This window comes from Sander vitreus, chromosome 5 (assembly GCF_031162955.1).
Source record: "Sander vitreus isolate 19-12246 chromosome 5, sanVit1, whole genome shotgun sequence".
NCBI classification, from domain to species: Eukaryota; Metazoa; Chordata; class Actinopteri; order Perciformes; family Percidae; genus Sander; species Sander vitreus.
In genome coordinates this window covers 12,906,306-12,926,036 of record NC_135859.1, presented here as the reverse complement: position 1 = coordinate 12,926,036, position 19,731 = coordinate 12,906,306, and the positions used below count along the sequence as shown (strand labels likewise).

The following is a 19,731-nucleotide window of genomic DNA, read 5'->3' as shown; positions in this document are numbered from 1 at the left end:
TTTTTTTCACTCTAAAGAAAGTTTAGAATATTTCTTATGAAATCAATCAGATATAACATAAGTATTTTATTGTTCTGTCGACATTAAAACGCTTCAATCCAACTGATAAATGAAATAAGACATTTACTTTTCAGAATAAAAGCTCCTTTAAGAAAAGCCAACAGTGTTCTTTTCACAATAAGAGTCCTCTTGGTGAATGATACAGTGATATAATGTGGTCAGTACAGGCTGTGCATAGGTAAAATGGAGGTGTTTTTGGTCTTCTCCAGTAGTTTCTCTTTCAGTGTTTGTTTCTGGACTTCTTGCCAGACGTATCGAGGGTTTTCTACAGGTGGAGGCTGTCCCGTCCCCGTCCACTCTACCTTTTCTCCGTCCTCGTTGCGTTGGACGTGGTCGGGCACCAGCGCCACCAGCGTGTTGAAGCACACACCGTCTGTCTTCCCGTGCTGACGCCCGTTGTGCTGCAGGCTGAAGACGCCCAGTGTGTTGACGTCTTGGTCATAATATGCTGACGGCATGGCTTCCTGCACCACCATGTTGGCCGTCCATGTCACCGCGTGAGTCTTTACCGCCGCCGCCGTGGGAAGGTGGAGCACTGGGGCTGCAGGACAGAGAGGGTAATGTAGTATGGGACAAAAAAAACTGATTTGTCTGGAAGATGAGCAAAAAACTTCTAATAAAACTTCATAGTTTTGGTACTAATAACTAACTAGCTACTTACAGAATACTTTTTGCAATATCTTACTTAAAAATATAATCATGTTTTTAATTAAACAAAAGTCCTCAAATATTAAATGTTGTCTAACAAGCCTGAGCCTACAGGCCTCAGACATGTGAGGGTGTATTTACGTCATATTGAAGTTATTGTAATTAGGATTCTAATTCGTGTTTTAACAAATACTACAATAAAAGGTCCCTATAAGTTGTTTAGTATATTATCTGTTACTTCTCTGACAAAAGAGAAATGTGAACAACATAAACTTGGTAGAAATAATGTAAGTAGCAAGTAAAAAAGCTTTTATGAAAAATTAGGGGAAAGTAGAGCCACAGACAGAAGGACCAACGGCTAATAATCGTTGTAGAAATCTTAATGGAAAACTGACACATAACTTGAGACGACAACAACAACTTTTTATTGTATTTCTTTTGGCAATAAAGAGTTAAGTGGAAAAAAAGAAACTGGACATGGAAAACACTTCAACAACTGATTTTCATCAGCAGCTCAGGCAGTGAAAATCAACCTGAAACCTGAAGGTAATTAGTTTTTCTTTTTTCTTTTGAGCAATCAGTTACCTTTGATAAGCAGGACCCAGATCTGTTCCTTAGCGTTGGTGAAGACCAGGACAAGTCTCTGCACCACGTGACGGCAGCTCAGGTCTACAGGTAACGTGACAGGATGCAGGGGATCCTGATGGTACCTGAAAGCATCACGGCGGACAGAGTCAGGGTCAGTATTCAATATATAAAAATGTGTGGGTTTTGGTAAGAACAGTCAGAGATTTAGTGAAACCCTCTTGTTCTCTCTCGTCTCCACATGTTTCAGAGGGATATCAGTTTCATCAATATGTGTTCAGGACATCTTTAGTCTAGCAGAGAGTTTAATGTCGTACTTGAGTCCGCAGTCAATGAGACGGAGAATGTCTCGTCCTCTCAGAGGGAGAGCGGACTGTCTGTCCCACCAGGAGGCCTGAAGAGACTCCTGATCTGCTGCTGACAGACTTTTTAGACTCCCACCTCAGAAACAGAGAGAAGGTTTACTTCATTAAAATCATCATACATTTAAAAAAAATACCATCTGCAGTTCTAATTTCAGGCAACACACTATCCCTGTTAGTTTCATGTATATTATGTATGTTATGTATGTATGTATTAAGACATGTAAAAATAACCTTAAAAGATCATCTTCCCCCCTCTACCTAATGTAAAAATCCAGAATCTATGAATATGTCAATATTTCTAAAGTTTAACTGCTGGACGCAAGATATCTCCTGCCCCATAAATCCTGCAGGTAAGTCCAGCTGTTAAACTGAGATTTAGGGTGAGCTCCGAGACAAACTCTGTAGAATCTTCATTCTGTACAGTGAATTTAACAACAACACAGTTTCAGGTTTTTTTAATGGAGACCGACAGAGTCAGGTTCAGTTTGGTTAATTATGTTCATGAGGGTCCTCATAAGAACAGAAGTACAAACGTGCGTGTATGTGTGACCTCTGACCTGTGACTTTAGCAAGGAAGTTGAAGCGGATCCACTGCGGTCCCTGCTCCTGGATCAGCAGCAAGGTGATTGGCTCACAGTCAAACCCCGCCTCCTCCTTCACCTGCAGATAAACAGAGCGGTAACTCAGGTAACCGGGACAAGTTTGTGTGTGTGTGTGTGTGTGTGTGTGTGTGTGTGTGCGTGTGCGTGTGTGTTTGTGTGTTGGAGATTTCACGATACCAAAAATCTAGTATTCGGTACTGATACCAACAAAAGTAAACAATACTCAATACTAAAGTCGATACCACGGTGTGTGTAAAAAAAAAAAAAAGGAAGAAAATAATAATAGCGTGTGTGTGTGCATGTGTGTGTCTCACCTCCCTCCTCAGCGCCTCCTCCAGGCTCTCCCCCACCTCCACCCTCCCTGCAGGCAGGTACCACTGCTTATAACAGTCCGTCTTTGCCTCCTGCACCATCAGCACCTCCTCCTGATGGACAACACACACACACACACACACACACACACACACACATTTTTATAGACCCAACAATTAATTAAATAATAATGCAAATAATTGGCAGATAAACTGATAATGAGGTTACCTTCTCATTGAAGATGACGGCGCAGACAATGTAGGTGACATTCTTCCTCAGAGTCGCCGGTTTGCTCTGCTCCAGGCCCACGTCACAGGCGGTGACCTCTGACCCCTGACCACATAGCAGCCTCTCCACCTGCTCCTCCACCTGCCGCCACTCCTTCTCCGTCACCTCCATGTCTGCAGGTACATGGGAAAATAAATACGCTTCTCAGACAAAATGTACGTGTAACATCTCACTTGCTTTACGCTAAAGTAGCAGAAAGCAAACAAAAGTGTTTTAATAGTGATTTGTTGTAAATATATAATTAGATGATTATTACAGTTTTTGATTTCATATTGAGCTTTTTCAGGCTGGTTTTCATTTATTTGTTGTGGGTTCATTATTTACAGTAGGATGGGTTTGTGATGCACAATAACATGAACATATCTACAACTGAATCCAACCTTTATGAAGTATATAATGTTCAGTTTTTATTGACACTGCGTTACAGAGAAGATGTTTATTTTGTAGGTTGCGGTTACTATGGTGTGTTCTGTAGAATGTTCCTGCTAGGAGTGGTGGAAGTTTGAATGAAGTGAATTATTATTTTTACCAGAGATATTAAAGAGACAAATGCCATGATGTAAACAGCAGTATGGAAAATCTTCTCTATTTCCAGAGCTTAATAAGCAGATATTAGTATTTTAATATTAGTTAACGGTCAGTATTCTTCCAGTTAACACTCGTGAATGTCATTTTACTAGCTTGCTAAGAAAAGTAATTTTTTCTATTTTAAATACATGTAATGTAACCACAATGCTATGAAAAGCTTTTTATTTTTGTTGATAACTAGCCTGACATGCAGATTAATTATTGCTTATAACTAGCTAATCATCTTTTGTCAGAGTGCTCTGACAGAAGCTAATGTTAGCTTGTCGAAAATCCGTTTTCCACTTTTGTCAAACTTCCCACCCGAAAAAGATAGATATTGTAAAATCACTCCGACAAATTAACAGAAATAAAAGCACGAACCGTATGTAATTAACGACCGTGTTAAGTCTCCATTCCCACTGTGCTCACTCACTGCTGCTGCTCTGTAATTGTTTTGACACACCTTCAAGCTAACCTGGAAATAAAAATCTTCAGGTTCGGGAGTTTCAAAATAAAGGCGATGTTGAATATGGGTTCTGGACAAGGGGGTAATGCTAACAAGCCATCACCTGCCGTTAGCATTCCATTGACTGCCATTCATTTTGGCGTCACTTTGACAGCGAATAACTCTGAAGAAAATCTGAAGCGTTTAAAGACTCTATTTGTCCATTGTTTATTGCTAAAGAAACACGATAATGTATAAAAGGCTCCATTACCTTGTATCTCACGTTATGGCTCCGTAGCAGACGTTTTTGTAAAAAATAGGCTAACGATTGTGTCATGACCACGCGATACTAAATACGGAGTAAATGTAGGGTTATGTTGGAGGTAATTGACATGACATCAGAGGTGTATTCTGTCAGGAGCTTGTCAATGTCCTCGTTCAGCTTCAATTGTTGACTTAGATTTTGGCACACAGTAAAACCTGGAGCTCTGGAGCAAGAGTCACTTACTTTAAGATTTAAATAAATGAAATAAACAAGGAATTGATTTTAATCTTTAGTCAGTCAGGAGCAGCTGAGATGTTTCTCTCACACATTATTCGTGGAACAGGTAAATATATACCTACACACACTCCGTAGTAATCTATATTTAAAATAAAAACAAATAGTTAGCAGGGTTTTAAAAGTGTTAACCAAATCTACGTTTCATAGCCTTTGTAATATTTCGTGCTCCTAAATGAGTATTTTATTGTGAAATCTCTTGTCGGAAGTTGTAGTTTTTTTTTCCCGTTAGCTTCACCGTGGTTTTGTAACGCGCAGTAAGGTCACACGGGCTGTTTACATCAGCTAACACAGCTAATTATACAGCGTGCAGGTTATACTTTTACATGTCGGTTGATTTACTTACTGGTGATTTACTGATGGAACCAGTTTAATCAGATGAAATGGGTAAACATTTGTTGAACCAGTTTAAAACAGGTAAGTTAAGCTTTCCTGAATTGGTTGTTACTATGTTATTATTCTCCTAGTTCAGCTAACTAATTTGCAGATTAATCGATTGTTAAAATAATAATTTATTTTAGCCCCAGTTATATTGCATATTTAGTTTTCACCCTTTCTTAAACTAATGCCATTTAGTCATCCATCCAAATTTTAAACTAATTTAGAAAATCATCAAAAGAAAACATGAATGAATGCTTTTTTCCATCCACTAACGTTACTGTTGTGTGAATATTAGAGTACTTTATTAATCCCAGCGGAAATCGTACTGTTACAGCAGTTTAGAGCAAAAAAGACAAAGTGCAATACTTACCAACAATAGCTTAAATACGTAAGATTTATTTTTCTACATAGAAATGCTGTGCAATGGTAGACAAATAAACCATAGTGATGTGGACACAGTGCAAGTAGTGCTCAGTTAAATGCAAGTAGCCTACGGTAAAGTTGTAGTATTATTGAATTGGTTGTGGGGCTGATTCTTCAAACATTGTGCTGTAGTTGTGACATCACCTTAACTCAGTGCGTTTACTCCCATAGTCGAACATCAGATCCTGCATCAGTTCAACACCTGAAATCCTCAGACGACTTCTCAGCCAATCAGAGCTCCCTGCCCACCCCCTTACCTCAGAAAGCCATGTATAAAGACCAGACCAAAAAAACCGTGGTGAGCTCAGGGTCCTCAGTGTTTAATCTGTAGCTCCAGCTTTAAACTGATGACCCATTCAGGGTTCAACATCACGTTCAGTGTCTGTCTGTAATCATAAATCTGCCCTCCGACTGACACGAGAAGAAGCTCAGTGATGTGCTGAGAGCTGAAATTTCCCATTCACTTCAATGCAGTCAGAGTTTGACCACAGCAGCATCATTAGAGGACATTAAAGGAACCTCATTAGAGGAACTGCAGCTGAAGATACTCCAGTCCCTGAGTCATCGTGTCCTTCTAGCTGTCTGCTGACCTGGTTTCTGATCTTTGGTCTGGTGAGTTAGTCCGATGGCGCGGCACAGTAAGCTGCAGAAGCAGGTCCTTGCTCTGTACCGGCAGTTTCTGCGGGCCGGTCAGGACAAACCAGGCTTCATCCCCCGAATCCGTGACGAGTTCAGAGTGAATGCTTGCATCAAGAAGACGGACGTGATGCACATTGAGTATCTGTACAGGCGAGGACAGAGACAGCTGGAGCAGCTGAGGGACGTAAACACCAAACAGCTAGGCTCTTTCTCCAAACCTGCAGAGAAGAGCTGACCTCTGACCTGCTGTATGTCTGTGGCTGTTAATGCCACGATAAATACTTGGTTACGACCAAACTGTAATGCTGAGATGCTGAAGACCAATAGGCAAGCAAATGCTCAGTATGGAGAAAAGATGTGATGCGATTTATCATAAAATAAATTTTTTTGATGTTAAATATGCAAAATGTTGTCTTACTGTTTAGACTCATGAACATGAATAAACTTTCTTTGACACACTTGATGATAATTATAATAATACAGTCAGTGATGTGGATAAAACTATAATGTGGAAAAGATTAATATTGCAGTCATTATCACAGGATGGAGCATTCCGCATGTTAAAGGGATAGTTTGGATTTTTTGAAGTAGGGTCAGGGTGCAAAGTCAACGTTTTTGTCCACTGGCCAAATTGCTAGTGAATAGTAAAATGTTACCATCCACTCAATGGATTATATTTGTTTTTTTGTTTTTTTTGGCTGGTAAGTGAAGCAATTCTACTATCCACTTGCATATTTTACCAGTACGTTGCTGGTAAATGGTGCAAATTTTGAATGTTGTGCCCTGAGTGGGTTTGTATAAGGTATTATCCTTCAGTCAGTGGATTACCTACAGTAGATGGCGGTCGGCACGCCCCCAGTTTGGAGTACCGACATGAAAGCTGAGAAATGGGCTGCTGTGGAGGGGGCAGTTTATACTGTTATACTTTTAACTTCAGTACAAAAATATTAACAGCAAAATGTAGGCTACTTAAAGTATTCAAGTAAAAGCATATATACTTTTACTTAATTTTTTGTAGTAATTTTTGAGTACTTCTTCCATCACTGTTTTTACTGCAGTAAAGGATGTACATGGTGTGACCGCTGGGCGGCAGCAGCCAGTCTGAATCACCGACTGACACCAACGAAGAAGAAGGGATGTAAACAGGAAGTGAGATGTTTTGCATTCACAGTAGCTAGCTAGATGACAGAAGACTCGTTTTTCGGTATATTTCTGTGAAAATAGCGAATTTAGCTTCTATTAGCGGTTACAGGTGAAGTTGTAAGGGTTCGCTTTCATCACAACTGTCCGCTGTTTTTTTTATTTGTTTTTTTTTATCGCTTATTCGTCATTTTATTCCGTCATGGCAGGTTCAGTGAACTCAGGAGGAGAAATGACAAACGCTCAGTTATTTCAGCAGGTGAGAAACCCTGTGCTCAAGTACAATTTTGAGGTGCTTTTACTTTACCGAGTATATCGAGCATTTGCTGTATCTTATACTTATACTGTACTCCACTACATCTCAGAGGGAAATAGTGTACTTTTTAATGCACTCCATTTTTCTGACAGCTTTAGTTACTTTTACAGATTTTAAAAACAAAGCGTAATCAACTTATAAATAAACATGTAGTATGATAGATTAAACTACCCAGCAGTGTATATAAAGTAATTAAAACCCTACTAACACATCAATGCATTAATAATTATAATCCGATAATGTTTATTATTCTGAAATGGGCAGTTCTGCATAGTAAGTGCCAACGTGTATTTATACATTTTTATATTTTATTTATCCAATGTCTCTTCCCATTCACTTTATATACGTTATATTTAGCTTTTCTTTCTGTAACTTATATACCTGGATCAAATCAAACCCTTCTCTGAGATCCAACCCACATGTAGGAGATCAATGTAAAACCTGATAGTTTATGTTACAGCCATCTATGGAAGAAGGGAACACATCCACCTTTAAATAACGAAGTTTGATTTAGAGTGATTTAGGCTTCTTTTAAACTGGCTGTAATTGTATTTACAGTATTTACAGTAGTGAATTCGTGTTAAACACAAGTAGAAGGGGAAAGGGCCACCGGTGGAGCCAAATCAACAAAACACAGCACAAATCTACTCTGAGAAAAGAAAGACAAACTGCTCTGACTGAACCCAAAACAAAACACAGATGGCAGCATATACCTCTAAAGTATAGTGTCTTTAATAGAAATGTAAAGATTCTTACCTGGTCCTTCTCACAATTACTGATTACAATCACAATTACAAATCTGTATATAAGTTAAAGGTGTATATAGATATTATTTATTTTATTTGTATTTTTGTCTCTTTTTTTTAATTTTTATTCATCATTCAATCACTTATTTCTAGTGCTGTCAGTTAAACGCGTTATTAACGGCGTTAACGCAAACCCATTTTAATGCCGTACATTTTTTTATCGCGAGATTAATGTTCTTTTTGGCCTAGCAAACGTTTGTGGTTTTTTTCACATGCTGTTGCAACAACTAGTAACGTTAGAAAAACTACAACACCACACCGGATCTAGCTAGACCAGAAACAAAACAACAGACACACTTGTTTGGGCTTGCGAGCCGGCCAAAAAGTAGTACATACCTGCAAACTAGTTGCTTTTCGGCGAAAATTGCCGTTTTGAATGGGAAATGTCATCCACGTGAATCGTGTAGATCCGAAGAGTTTTTATTGGGGGGAGGTCCGAGACCCGGTGCTAATACGGCACTGGTGCCTTAACGACCGTTATCTACCGGATTTCGGTGCCTTATTTAGGTGCCACTTAAATGCCTGCGCTTCTCTCTGATGCTCCGAAAACGGACGTTAGAGGGAACTGAAACATCGCCGCACGGGACGCTAGTCAACACTACACTTAGCAGTAACGTTAACCTACTGTTAGCTAGCAGCTGGAGTAAACACGGTTAAAATGCTGACAGCTAAACGGTGTAAAGTGTGACTGTATTTCACTGGAGAGGCTTCTAACACCAGACTGTAGCTACCGTTGTCTGAAAAACACAGACTCGGCCTTGCCTCGCCAGCCTCATGGTGCATTCAAAGTTATTGTAAAATACCCTTTTCCCATCCAGTGGTTGTTTTCGCCATTTTGTGCTCCTTAGAGATCAACTTTTTATTGTTTTATATTTTTGAACAGACAAATACAATTGAACATGGTACTCGTTTTTTATATATATATATATTTATCTATCTATCTATCTCTTTCGGTTCAGGCACCGTTTTAAAAGTATCGTTGTATCATGTTGATAAGAGCATTAAAATGAGAAAAAAATAATGGGACAAAAAGAAATCAATGGACATTTAGAATAGAGAAAAATGTGCGATTAATTGCGAGTTAACTATGACATTAATGCGATTAATCGCGATTTAAATATTTTAATCGTTTGACAGCACTACTTATTTCCTGTTGCCTTTTTTGACTCTTGAGCTGCTGTACAAAGCGAATTTGCCCTGGTGTATGATCAATACAGTTCTTATCTTAGTATGTCTTCCGCCCTCCGGCAGATGGCGCTGCTGCGCTGGCTGTCCTCTCAAACTGACGATGACCGGATGATCTTGGCGGCAGTGACTGGCGTCCAGGTCGGCAGAGAGCTGCTGAACCGATTTACCGGCCAGGAGAAAGTGGACGCCTACAAGGTACCTGTCTGTTTTTTTCTGCAGTATTCAGAAAAACTCATGTCTGATCCTGAAAGGAAAGCATGCAGTCTCATTCAGGTTAATGTACGGAATCCCTGAAGTGTCTTTTTTTTTTTAACAACTTTATTGAAATAAGAGGACAGGAGAACAACAGAGACACATACACATCCGTTTCAGAATTATAACATAAATCAGGGGCATTATTAATGGCCGACTCCATCTGCATTCTTTTCTGGGTTTTTCAAATTGAAATGCCCACTCAGCCTTAGCAAAAAGCAGGGAAGGTTTTCACACTAAGCTTATCATTGAGGTTATAATGAATGTAAATGCTAGCGCTAACTGAGTCAAGGTTAGCTGTGCTAAGTTTGAACGTAAAGGCACAGTAGCTAAGCAATGTACTGCTGTGGACGCCAGCCACGTTAGTATGGATCCAAAGGTCACACAATAACACTAACTAAGTAACTGATTGAGGCAGCGGTAGACCAGCAAAGTGAAATGACTGGTTTAGCTTTGAAGGGAGCAATATAACGGCTTCATTTCCCGTCAGAAAGGGCTGTCTGACAGGCAAGGTAAAGTGGGAAAATATTCTAAATATAGCGTTAACTGATATTGGTCTTTTGTTAAGAGTCTAAATGCTCTGACACACCAACCCGAAATTTTTAAGACAGAAATAGGCCATGCAGTTGCTGAATCTGTCTTCATTTCAGATCGACAAAGGTCAGTTTAAAAGATTTTCGTCAGATTTTGAGAGGCGTTGGTCAGGCTCATCCCGCTCGTCATTTCCGGGTTAGCACTCCACCAATAAGATTGGCCATTGAGTCCGACTGCACGCCTTCCGACTCAACATGTCAAATCGGCCCAAATGAACGCCGACGGCTCCTCAGACTGACGACGGCACGGAACACACTCGAACAGACTCGATTCACTGACCTCACCAGACTGTCCAACGGCCGATAATCGGGTTGGTGTTGGGGTCGGGGGCTTAAAATACGTTCAGCTGCTGCCCCCGTCCTCAGCAGTACATTTTGCTCTCTTCAAAGCCACCAAACGCCCTTGACAAAAAAAAAAAGTTAATTTTACCTCGACGAACACAGGAGTTGCTGGTCTTCCTCGGTTGGCTAGTTTGTTTGTGTTGTTGTGTGACTTTCGGATCCGAACTAACACGGGTGTCCACAGCAGTACATTGGTTAGCTTCCGTGCCTGTAACGTTACTCCTGTCTACTTATCCAAACTGGCCATCTATGTAAGTTGCTGTAGATAATACACTGACTATGGATAAGGATACAGTACATGTAGCACCGTCATTATCCAGAAACCTACGTAACGGTCGCATGGAAAAATGTTTTTTATAAGGGCTTGGGGAAAACAGCATTTGACACTAAAACATACGTACTTTGACCAAAATATGAATATTTGGCTTTGAATACATAAGGAACACTATTGGGAAGCTACATAATGATATAATAACCTAGGTTGTTTTAACGTGTAACTCATTAGGTGGCTCATTGTGTTTTTGTGTGTGTGTTCCCTCAGAGAGAGTGCATCCTTAGCATCTCAGAGTTCCTCCGTCAGAACCCGCGAGCCTCGCAGGCCAACATCAACGCCGAAGTGGAGAAAAGAGTTCTGGTTTTCGCCGCTCAAGTCAAAGCTCTGGAGACAGCTTCAACATTCTGAATGAACTGCTCAATGTTTCAATATTTATCAAAAATGTAAAAACCTCAATAACGTGGGCACATTTATATCTTCATAGCTGATCTGTATACTAATTAAACACTTTATGTGTTAAGTGTAATTATTTAGTTTGTTCTTAACTGATTAATTGATCAACACTTTCCATCCAGAGAAGAAGCACTGGGATGGAGCTCTGCAGATTTATACCCTGTTTACACATACGTAGTTATTTTAAAAAACGGAGACATTTCCCTTTGTTTGTGCCCTTCGTTTACACGCAAACGGGGAATTCGACTCCGAAAACGATTCTTTCTAAAAACTCCGGCCAGAGTGGAGATTTTGGAAAACTTTGTTTGCATGTAAACTGAGACAAACGGAGGTTTAGGCAGCCGAGGAAGTGATTTGTTGCGTTTCGTTGCTGTTGTTGCTATTTTCGGGATTCTGATTGGCTAACGTGGGCTTGAGCTTCTCGTTACACTGCCACCTACAGGTTTGGCATGCTCTTGACGGAATTTACGGCTTTTATACACGGGAACGTGTAAATAAACACTTTTCTGAAAACTGACAGCTGTGCACGATGTTATTTTTGAAAACGGAGACGTTGAAATGTCCGTTTTTGAAAATAGCCGGCCACGTGTAAACGTAGCATTAAACTGTGGAAAAACCTTGTAAAAGTCTTGAATTTGTTATCAGGATGTTGAAACTCTCCTGATACCTTGATGATTCCTTACAATAAAAGCTTCTGGAAAACAAAGCTTCATTGTGTTCTTTAGGAAGAGACGTTCTGACCAGGTGTAATAACATTATTATTAGCTGTGAATTGTGAGAAACTTGTCATCCAGATTAAAACCTTGTCCTTCCCCCATTGACTTGGTCTACATTGAGTTCTTTCTACAAAGCTAACGTGAAGGAATAATCCAATAATCATGCTAATCTTATATTCTGTATATTTACTGTTGAAGCATTAAGAGTTGTGTGTTTGATTTAGGTTGGGTTGAGAGGCATAAAGCATCTCATCATTTAAGAATGTCTGAGTCAACACAGAATGTTTCAGCTTGACCTTTAATTAAATATGATCAAAAGAGGGTTAGATAAGCTTGCAGAAAACCAGCTTTACTCCAAGGTCAGTTTGTTAGAAGTGTGGTGTAACTGTCAGCCGCGGTGAAAAACAGTGACTATTTGGAGAGTGAATCATCGTTTCACCCTGGATACAGGAGAGATGAGCCGGTTGCTGGGGGTGATGACCTGCCCGGAGACTGGAGGAGCGTCTGGAATAATAAAAATTGTGGGCAGAGTCTTTTCGACCCATTCAACACCTCTCGACCCATTAACAGACGTTTCTATGGTTAAAAGAAAATGAAGGCTTGCGGCCTTCAGGTGAGACTTTGTCAAGACATGTACCAACGAAACGTGTCGGGTGTTTCTGATTTAATTTGAGGGAATTTCCATCCTTCTACATATTTGGTGGTTTTCACAACATTGTGAGAGTTTATATTCTACCCTAAAACATACACATTAGGTCTTTGTGATTACATAACTAAGTTATTGACAGATTCAACTTCAATTTTACAACTTTTCAACTAAAGACAAAACAAACTGATTCATCAGATTTTTCTTTCTTGCAGCATTGAGAAAAATCCAATAATAAAAAAAAAAAATGAATAGCCTACATTTTACAGACTTTTTTTTAAAGATTGGATTGGGAAACACTTGAACTCATAACCTCAGTGATTTTAAAATACTAGCTAAAGTTTAATCTAAAGTATGTACATCATTTACACGCAGGGAGACATATAGCTTATATGTATTTCTTTTATTCCTACTTTTGTATAATTGGCCGTTTTTTCCACTAACTCTTGGCGGTTTCTGGAATAAAAATGGCCAGAAAAAAAACATCAAACTGGTAAAGTGTAGTAAAGTAGAACAGCTTCCTTTTTCCTGCCTGACTCAACGCTGCTCATTGGCTGTGCTTTGCTGTTGATCTCGCCCACTGAACTCGTCTGTTTTCTTAATTGGACAACCTCGTCGTAGCGTCACTATAGCGTCCTCTCTAATTCGCTGAAACAGTGGGCGGGTGGAAAACTTCGGGTTCAAATCGAATACTTGTGTCAGTGGATCTTCCAGCAGTTCCCGGTGTGTTTAACTGCTTTTAACCATCGTTTATTCACTGCCGGGTTTAGTCCGTTTTTGTGCCGGTGAAAAGCGAATATTGTCGGGATGGATGTCTCGCAACAAAATGGTGAAATTGCGGAGATTTCAAAGAAACTGGGAAAGTGAGTAAAGCTAATGTTAATGTCGATGTCACGAAGGGCTAACAATTAGCATCAATGCTAACGTCCCACAGGTTAACATTACTGGTAGTCACGTTTAATGCTAACGGTAAATGATGTTGATTTGTGTTGGGAATTATTTTTTAGCCGGCAGAAAACACCGCAGTGACTCTGAAAACTACAACATATAGAACGTGTTATACAGTGGTGGAAGAAGTACTCTGATACTTTACTTAAGTGAAAGAAGAAATACTACAAACAGTCCAGTTCCGTAGATATGACTATATATCTATGGTCCATTACAAGTACAAGTCCTGTTAAAATGTAACTTACGTAAAATATACTTAAAGTGTCAAAAATAGAAGTACGCATTATGCAGAACAGCTGGGAGACACAGGTCAATCTAGGGCAAATGTTAGGTTAATAGGGTGAACATCTTAATATAATATATCACCATGTAATATTGCCCCAGTTATACTCCCAATTATTGTTTGTATTACAAGTTTTCTAAAATGTTATGTTTAAATATGCAAATTAGGCATGATCTAATGCTAACTTTTGGTGAATTTAGGAAAAGTCTATATACATAGTGTAGTAAAATAAACCTCTAAATGTGTATTTTGAATGTCTTCTTTCTAACGTTACTAGTCTGAAAGAAGACGTATATAAATAAATACATGAAACTGATAATACTCATGTACTTCTTTTGATGCTGATTTTAACTAAAGATGGTCCGATACCATTTTTTTGCTTCCCGATTCCGATACCTGAACTTGCGTATCGGCCGATACCGAGTACCGATCCGATACCAGTGTGTCATATATTTTATTATGTTTTAACAACTGTATACTACTATCCCTGTATGGATGTGATATGATTTCTATCTTTGTTGTCAGTCTGGCTAAGGTTAAACTCTTTGTGAAACATAAATGCCACAGAACGTTCTTTTATTCTCCAGTTTGACAGTCAGTTATAACGGAAAAAGAACATAAATAAACTACTTTAACGTATATTTTCTTTAGGGCTTTATTACATGGTATCGGACGGTGCATAAACTCCAGTACTTCCCGATACCAGCGTTTTAGGCAGTATCGGAGCCGATACTGGTATCGGTATCGGAACATCTCTAATTTTAACTACCCGAAGATTGGACTTGGGAGTATTTTTAGATTGTTGTATTGATCATTTAAAGCATCTGAGTACTTTTCCACCACTGCATAGTTGTTTTGAACTAAAATTAATGTAATTAGTGTTTTTAACCCTGAATTTGTTTCAACAGGTCTTTGTCCATGGATACAGACAACAACATGGAAGCCTACCACAGGTAACTCTAAGAAATTAAATGATACACTACTTTTTGTGTGAAACAAAGCTAATCACCCATGTCATGTTCTTACATTTTAACTTTCTATGTACATTCAAATTTCACAATAATGATTGCCGAAAAAGTTACCATAGGGTTTACATGGGAAATTGGTAAGCGGAGGCATCTTCCCTGATGCTCAATTAGCCTTATATTACGTAAAATATTAAATAATTTATTGGGACATTAGAAGAAGCAGTCTTCAGTGTTTCCTTTTAGGATTTCTTTTTTAGCAGTGGGGGCAGGTCACTTCACTGCAACACAAACAAATATATTTATTCACACACAATGAGGCATATTTTCAGTTGTGATTTAACTATATTTTTTGAGGAACTATAGGGCACTTAACATCTACAACAGGTCTACACTTAGAACAGACCCACCGCAGTAACGTTTTTGGTGGAGCTGTTCGTTTAATAGTCGACTCGGAAGAAAGCGAACGTTTTGACAATAAACTACATCAACATTATGTGGAGTTAAACTGGACGGGCCCAGTAACCTCTGAATGCAATGTGAGCGGCAGCCAACGAGGGGTGCATTATGTCGGCAGGATAATTTAAAAGGCAACCGCGACTAAATTTTTTGTACAGCCCTATTTCTGGCAGAAATTTTGCCATGGTGGGCCGCCACTACAAAACCAACATAGCGGAAACACAGAGTCTTTATTTCAGGCGAGATGGGGCACCTCCACTAGAAAATGGACGAGATCTGAAAGTGTTTTTAAGGCAGTCTCTCGTGTCCCTTTAGTGTAAAGTCAGCAGGGTTATCATAAACTGAAACTAAATTTGAAAATAAAAAAAAACAATGTCCTAAAGTTAAACAATATTGCCCTGTTAAAAAAACTAATAAAATAAAAAATAAGGTAAATTCATTTCAGTTTTAGTTTTTTAGCTATAATATTTCACTTCCTTAAAAAAGGTGTCAGCACGACTTTCCGTCAACTCTTGTGACATTGAACCAAAATGAAAAAAGCGAGCGGTAAAAAGAAAAAAGGCAAGGATGGGGAGCCTGGAGTGTAGGATCACTCACTCACTCACTCACTCACTCACTCATTTTGACCAGCAGGAGTCAGGCTTCTTATTGTGTAAGCAGTTCAGCAGTCTTGAAACTGTGGTGATGGTGAGTCCAGATGAACTACACCAGAATAAAGATTATTCCACTTGGTGAAATCCCAGACTGAATGAAATGATTACAATATTGAGAGTCCACTGTGGTGCAGATTGTAAACGTAATGCATTCTTCCTCGGACATATTCTGACATATGTTTCAAAGAAAATTGCATAGAGTGGATTTACTTGAGTCACAAGGAAGGTTGTGGTTGAGAAAAGAAAACTGAATTAATTTTTAATCTACAGGAATATTGGTCAGACATAAAGTAAGAGCACTACACAATTATCTAGAGAGCAAAATCTAAAATAAAAATTAGGAAAAAAAGAATCATATTAAATATCCTCAGTCTGATTGTCAAAAGCAAACAGCGGGCCCCAAAAGGTCCATCATGAGATAATGGGGACTTTTTTTTTCCTTTTAAGGGTCTGAGTGTCTGTATTTTGGCTACACAGTTTAAGACTTGTTATAGGAAGTGAGGTTGAACTTCCAAAATTCTAAAAAACAAAACAAAACTCCCACCATTGCCAAAAATCATGCCATATACATTTACATAGCCAAAATGGTCGAAAAATTAAAAAGCCAAAAAATGTCCCTCGTGAGGCACAAAGGGTAAGCAGAAATTCCAAACATTTTATTGTTCCAGCTTCTCTTATGTGAGGATTCAATGATTTTCTAAAGATATGTGTTGTATTGAAAACTAAAGAGGTTTTGGTTTTGAACTGCTGAATACATCACCTTGGAATTTTTTCACTATTATAAATTGTAACCAAAATTGATGAATCAAGGATTATTAAGAAAGAAATTGTCAGATTAGTTGATAATGAATTAAATGAATAATTAGTTGTAGCTCTAGTTTAGACTACATTGTCGTAATAATGACCCACTGATGTCTTTTTTTTTCTTCTTTTTTTCAGATTCATTCAAGATGGTAAAGATGTTGCCAAACAAGGGGATCTGAAAGGGGCTCTGAAGCTCTTCAAACTGGCGTACAACATTCACCACAGTCAAAAACTTGAAAGCAGGATAAAGAAAGTTGAGGAACTTCTTGCTGAGGTTGATTTGGAGGATGAAGATGAAGAGTTTGTCAATGTTAACAACAGCGGTTTAATGCTTTTCAAAGAGTTATATGACAAACTTTATGACTACCAAAGAAATGGAGTGGCCTTCTTATACAGTCTCTACAGAGATGGTCGTAAAGGTGGGATCTTGGCAGATGACATGGGCCTTGGTAAAACCATCCAGGTGGTAACATTTCTCTCTGGCATGTACGACAATGATATGGCTAAACACACACTGCTGGTCATGCCAACCTCACTCATCACAAACTGGACCAAGGAGTTTGCCAAATGGACTCCTGGCCTGAGGGTGAAGGAGTTTCACGGTGCGGGCAAAGAGAGGACCAGGAATTTGGAGAAAGTTCAGAGAAGAAATGGCGTCATCATCACCACATACACAATGCTTATGAACAACTGGCAGCAATTGTCATCATACCATGGCAAAGAGTTCACATGGGACTACATGATCCTGGATGAGGCACACAAGATAAAATCCACAGCCACGAAAACGGCCAAAAGTGCCACCGCCATACCTTCAAAAAACCGAGTTCTTCTCACAGGCACTCCAGTCCAGAACAACCTAAAAGAAATGTGGGCTCTCTTTGACTTTGCGTGCCAAGGCGCCCTCCTCGGCACAGCTAAAACATTCAAAACAGAGTTTGAGAACCCCATCACCCGGGCCCGAGAGAAGGACGCCACTCCAGGGGAGAAGGCTCTCGGGTCTCGGATGTCTGAGAACCTCATGACCATCATAAAACCCTACTTCCTCCGCAGGACAAAAGCAGAAGTGCAAAAGAACAAAATGAACGGCACACATCCGTGCGAAGAGGACTTTTCAGACAAGGACAACGAAGTTCGAAACCTTCCAAAAGACTCTGGAGCAGTCATGCCCACGCTAATGAGAAAGAACGACTTGATTGTCTGGACTTACCTGAGCTCTGTTCAGGAAGACATATACAGGCAGTTCCTTTCGCTGGACCACATCAAAGAGCTGCTCATGACCACCAGATCACCTCTGGCTGAATTAACCATAATGAAAAAGCTGTGCGACCACCCAAGACTGCTCTCTGCTGCAGCCATAGCCAAGTTAGGCTTGGAGGAAAGTACAGCTGAAAATGAAAACATGGAGGCAGACGTAGGCAGCATCGCAAACGTTTCTGATGAGACCTTAATATCTGAGTCTGGGAAACTTGTCTTTCTGTTTGCGCTGCTCGAAAGGCTCAGAGAAGAGGGCCACCGCACACTCATCTTTGCTCATTACAGGAAAGTGCTTGACATCATCCAACGCATCTTGGGCAACCGAGGCTTCAAAGTATTGAGACTGGATGGCACAATAACACAGATTGCGGAGAGAGAGCGGCTCATTACTCTGTTCCAGACAGACAAACGTTACTCTGTCTTCCTCCTGACCACCCAGGTTGGAGGAGTTGGCATCACTTTGACGGCAGCAAATCGAGTCGTGATCTACGACCCCAGCTGGAACCCAGCAACAGACGCCCAGGCTGTTGACAGGGTGTACCGCATCGGCCAGACTGAAAACGTCGTCGTTTACAGGCTGATAACCTGCGGCACGGTGGAGGAGAAGATCTACAGACGGCAGGTTTTCAAAGACTCCCTCATCAGACAGAATACTGGAGACAAAAAGAACCCTTTTCGGTATTTCAGCAAGCAAGAGCTGAAGGAGCTCTTCATTCTGGAAGACCCACGGTCCTCATCCACGCAGATGCAGCTTCAGGCTCTGCACTCAAGACAACGACGGACAGACCCTGAACTGGACGAGCACATTGCCCACCTCCACACCATGGAGATGTTTGGGATCTCTGACCACGACCTGATGTATTCTCTCGATGTCAACCGTGACGAGGCCGAGGACCAAGAGGCGCACCACTACATTGAAGGGAGGGTCCAGAAGGCCCAGGAGCTGATGAAGGCTGAGTCAGAATTACAGATGCAGTTGGCAGAGAGCATGGCATCAAGCACAGAACCAGCCTGGCTCAGACAACCACTGGACAACCACAACAGAGAGCGGTCTAATGAGAAAAAGACAAGAAATCCAAGACCAAGTCCTTCCTATCCACAGCCTGACCACAGTGTCAACGGGTCACCTGTTGTGGTGGTGTTGGACGAGTCGGGTTCTGACAAGGATGCTGTTCAACGATATCTGAGTGACAGAGTCATTGATCTTACTGTAGATGACAGTATGTCAGAAGAACAACCTTTTGTAGAAGGAAGCCAAGACAAGCTTGCCCAGCAGAACCTGGATTCCCCAAAACACCCGTCTGTCAAGAAGGAGAGAAGATGGCTGATAGAAGAAGACGCTGCTCCTCAGGAGGTGATTGAGGAATCTTTGGTGATGTCAGAGGCCAGTGATGCTGCAGCAGGTGATAAGGCAGATGCCTCTGTTCAAGAGCTAATGGATGAGTCTGCATCGTCTGAGGATGCAGGTGTTTCAGCAGGTGACGGCAGCCCGGATTACATTACAGCGCTTGATGAAGATGAGGAGCTAAACGGAACTTCACACTCACAATACAACTCCAAGATGGACTTGGGGCATTCACATGTCACACCCCTGCAAAACAAAAGACTTTCTGTCTTGCAAGCATCCTGTTCAAGCTTCAAAGCAGACACATCATCAAGAGTCAGCACGGGGCTTGAATCCTTTGAAGGCAACTTCCATTTACAGCTTGAGGACAGTGACATGTTCTCAGACCGTGATGTCCTGGACCTTCAGGAGACAGAAGCA

At 40.3% G+C, this 19,731-nt stretch overlaps 4 protein-coding genes across 4 annotated transcripts in view; 3 read left to right on the top strand and 1 right to left on the bottom strand.

The window, feature by feature from the left end:
- Positions 1–46: 46 nt before the first annotated feature.
- Positions 47–3,895, bottom strand: nudt18 (nudix (nucleoside diphosphate linked moiety X)-type motif 18). Its single transcript, XM_078250447.1, has 7 exons — positions 3,809–3,895; positions 2,801–2,973; positions 2,575–2,685; positions 2,216–2,318; positions 1,611–1,734; positions 1,294–1,418; positions 47–601 (listed from the first exon to the last, which is right to left on the bottom strand). The coding sequence occupies exons 2-7, from the start codon at positions 2,969–2,971 to the stop codon at positions 219–221; spliced, it is 1,017 nt and encodes a 338-aa protein (XP_078106573.1). The 5' UTR covers positions 2,972–2,973; positions 3,809–3,895; the 3' UTR covers positions 47–218.
- Positions 3,896–4,669: 774 nt separating this feature from the next.
- sdhaf1 (succinate dehydrogenase complex assembly factor 1) lies at positions 4,670–6,335 on the top strand. The gene is made up of 2 exons (XM_078249690.1): positions 4,670–4,848; positions 5,407–6,335. The coding sequence occupies exon 2, from the start codon at positions 5,861–5,863 to the stop codon at positions 6,107–6,109; it is 249 nt and encodes an 82-aa protein (XP_078105816.1). The 5' UTR covers positions 4,670–4,848; positions 5,407–5,860; the 3' UTR covers positions 6,110–6,335.
- A 655-nt stretch (positions 6,336–6,990) lies between these two features.
- Positions 6,991–12,059, top strand: LOC144518065 (uncharacterized). Its single transcript, XM_078250446.1, has 3 exons — positions 6,991–7,273; positions 9,388–9,519; positions 11,053–12,059. Exons 1-3 carry the CDS (start codon positions 7,217–7,219, stop codon positions 11,191–11,193), a joined length of 330 nt encoding a protein of 109 aa, XP_078106572.1. The 5' UTR covers positions 6,991–7,216; the 3' UTR covers positions 11,194–12,059.
- A 1,231-nt stretch (positions 12,060–13,290) lies between these two features.
- The window catches only part of ercc6l (excision repair cross-complementation group 6-like), a 9,727-nt gene continuing 3,286 nt past the window's right edge, over positions 13,291–19,731 (top strand). Inside the window, exons 1-3 of the mRNA XM_078250445.1 lie at positions 13,291–13,463; positions 14,740–14,784; positions 16,848–19,731. The exon at positions 16,848–19,731 is cut by the window's right edge and continues 3,286 nt beyond it. Of these exons, the coding sequence (XP_078106571.1) occupies positions 13,408–13,463; positions 14,740–14,784; positions 16,848–19,731 (2,985 nt within the window). The 5' untranslated portion in view covers positions 13,291–13,407. The remainder of the gene's footprint in view (positions 13,464–14,739; positions 14,785–16,847) is intronic.

Excerpts from the sequence above, each read along its gene's own strand:
- nudt18 (XM_078250447.1), bottom strand. The coding sequence starts at position 2,971 with ATGGAGGTGACGGAGAAGGAGTGGCGGCAGGTGGAGGAGCAGGTGGAG. Across the intron at positions 2,319-2,574 it reads AGGAGGCGCTGAGGAGGGAG|GTGAAGGAGGAGGCGGGGTT; the intron begins GTGAGACACACA and ends GTTTATCTGCAG. Across the intron at positions 1,419-1,610 it reads CTCATTGACTGCGGACTCAA|GTACCATCAGGATCCCCTGC; the intron begins GTACGACATTAA and ends TGATGCTTTCAG.
- sdhaf1 (XM_078249690.1), top strand. The coding sequence starts at position 5,861 with ATGGCGCGGCACAGTAAGCTGCAGAAGCAGGTCCTTGCTCTGTACCGG.
- LOC144518065 (XM_078250446.1), top strand. The coding sequence starts at position 7,217 with ATGGCAGGTTCAGTGAACTCAGGAGGAGAAATGACAAACGCTCAGTTA. Across the intron at positions 7,274-9,387 it reads ACGCTCAGTTATTTCAGCAG|ATGGCGCTGCTGCGCTGGCT; the intron begins GTGAGAAACCCT and ends GCCCTCCGGCAG. Across the intron at positions 9,520-11,052 it reads AGAAAGTGGACGCCTACAAG|AGAGAGTGCATCCTTAGCAT; the intron begins GTACCTGTCTGT and ends GTGTTCCCTCAG.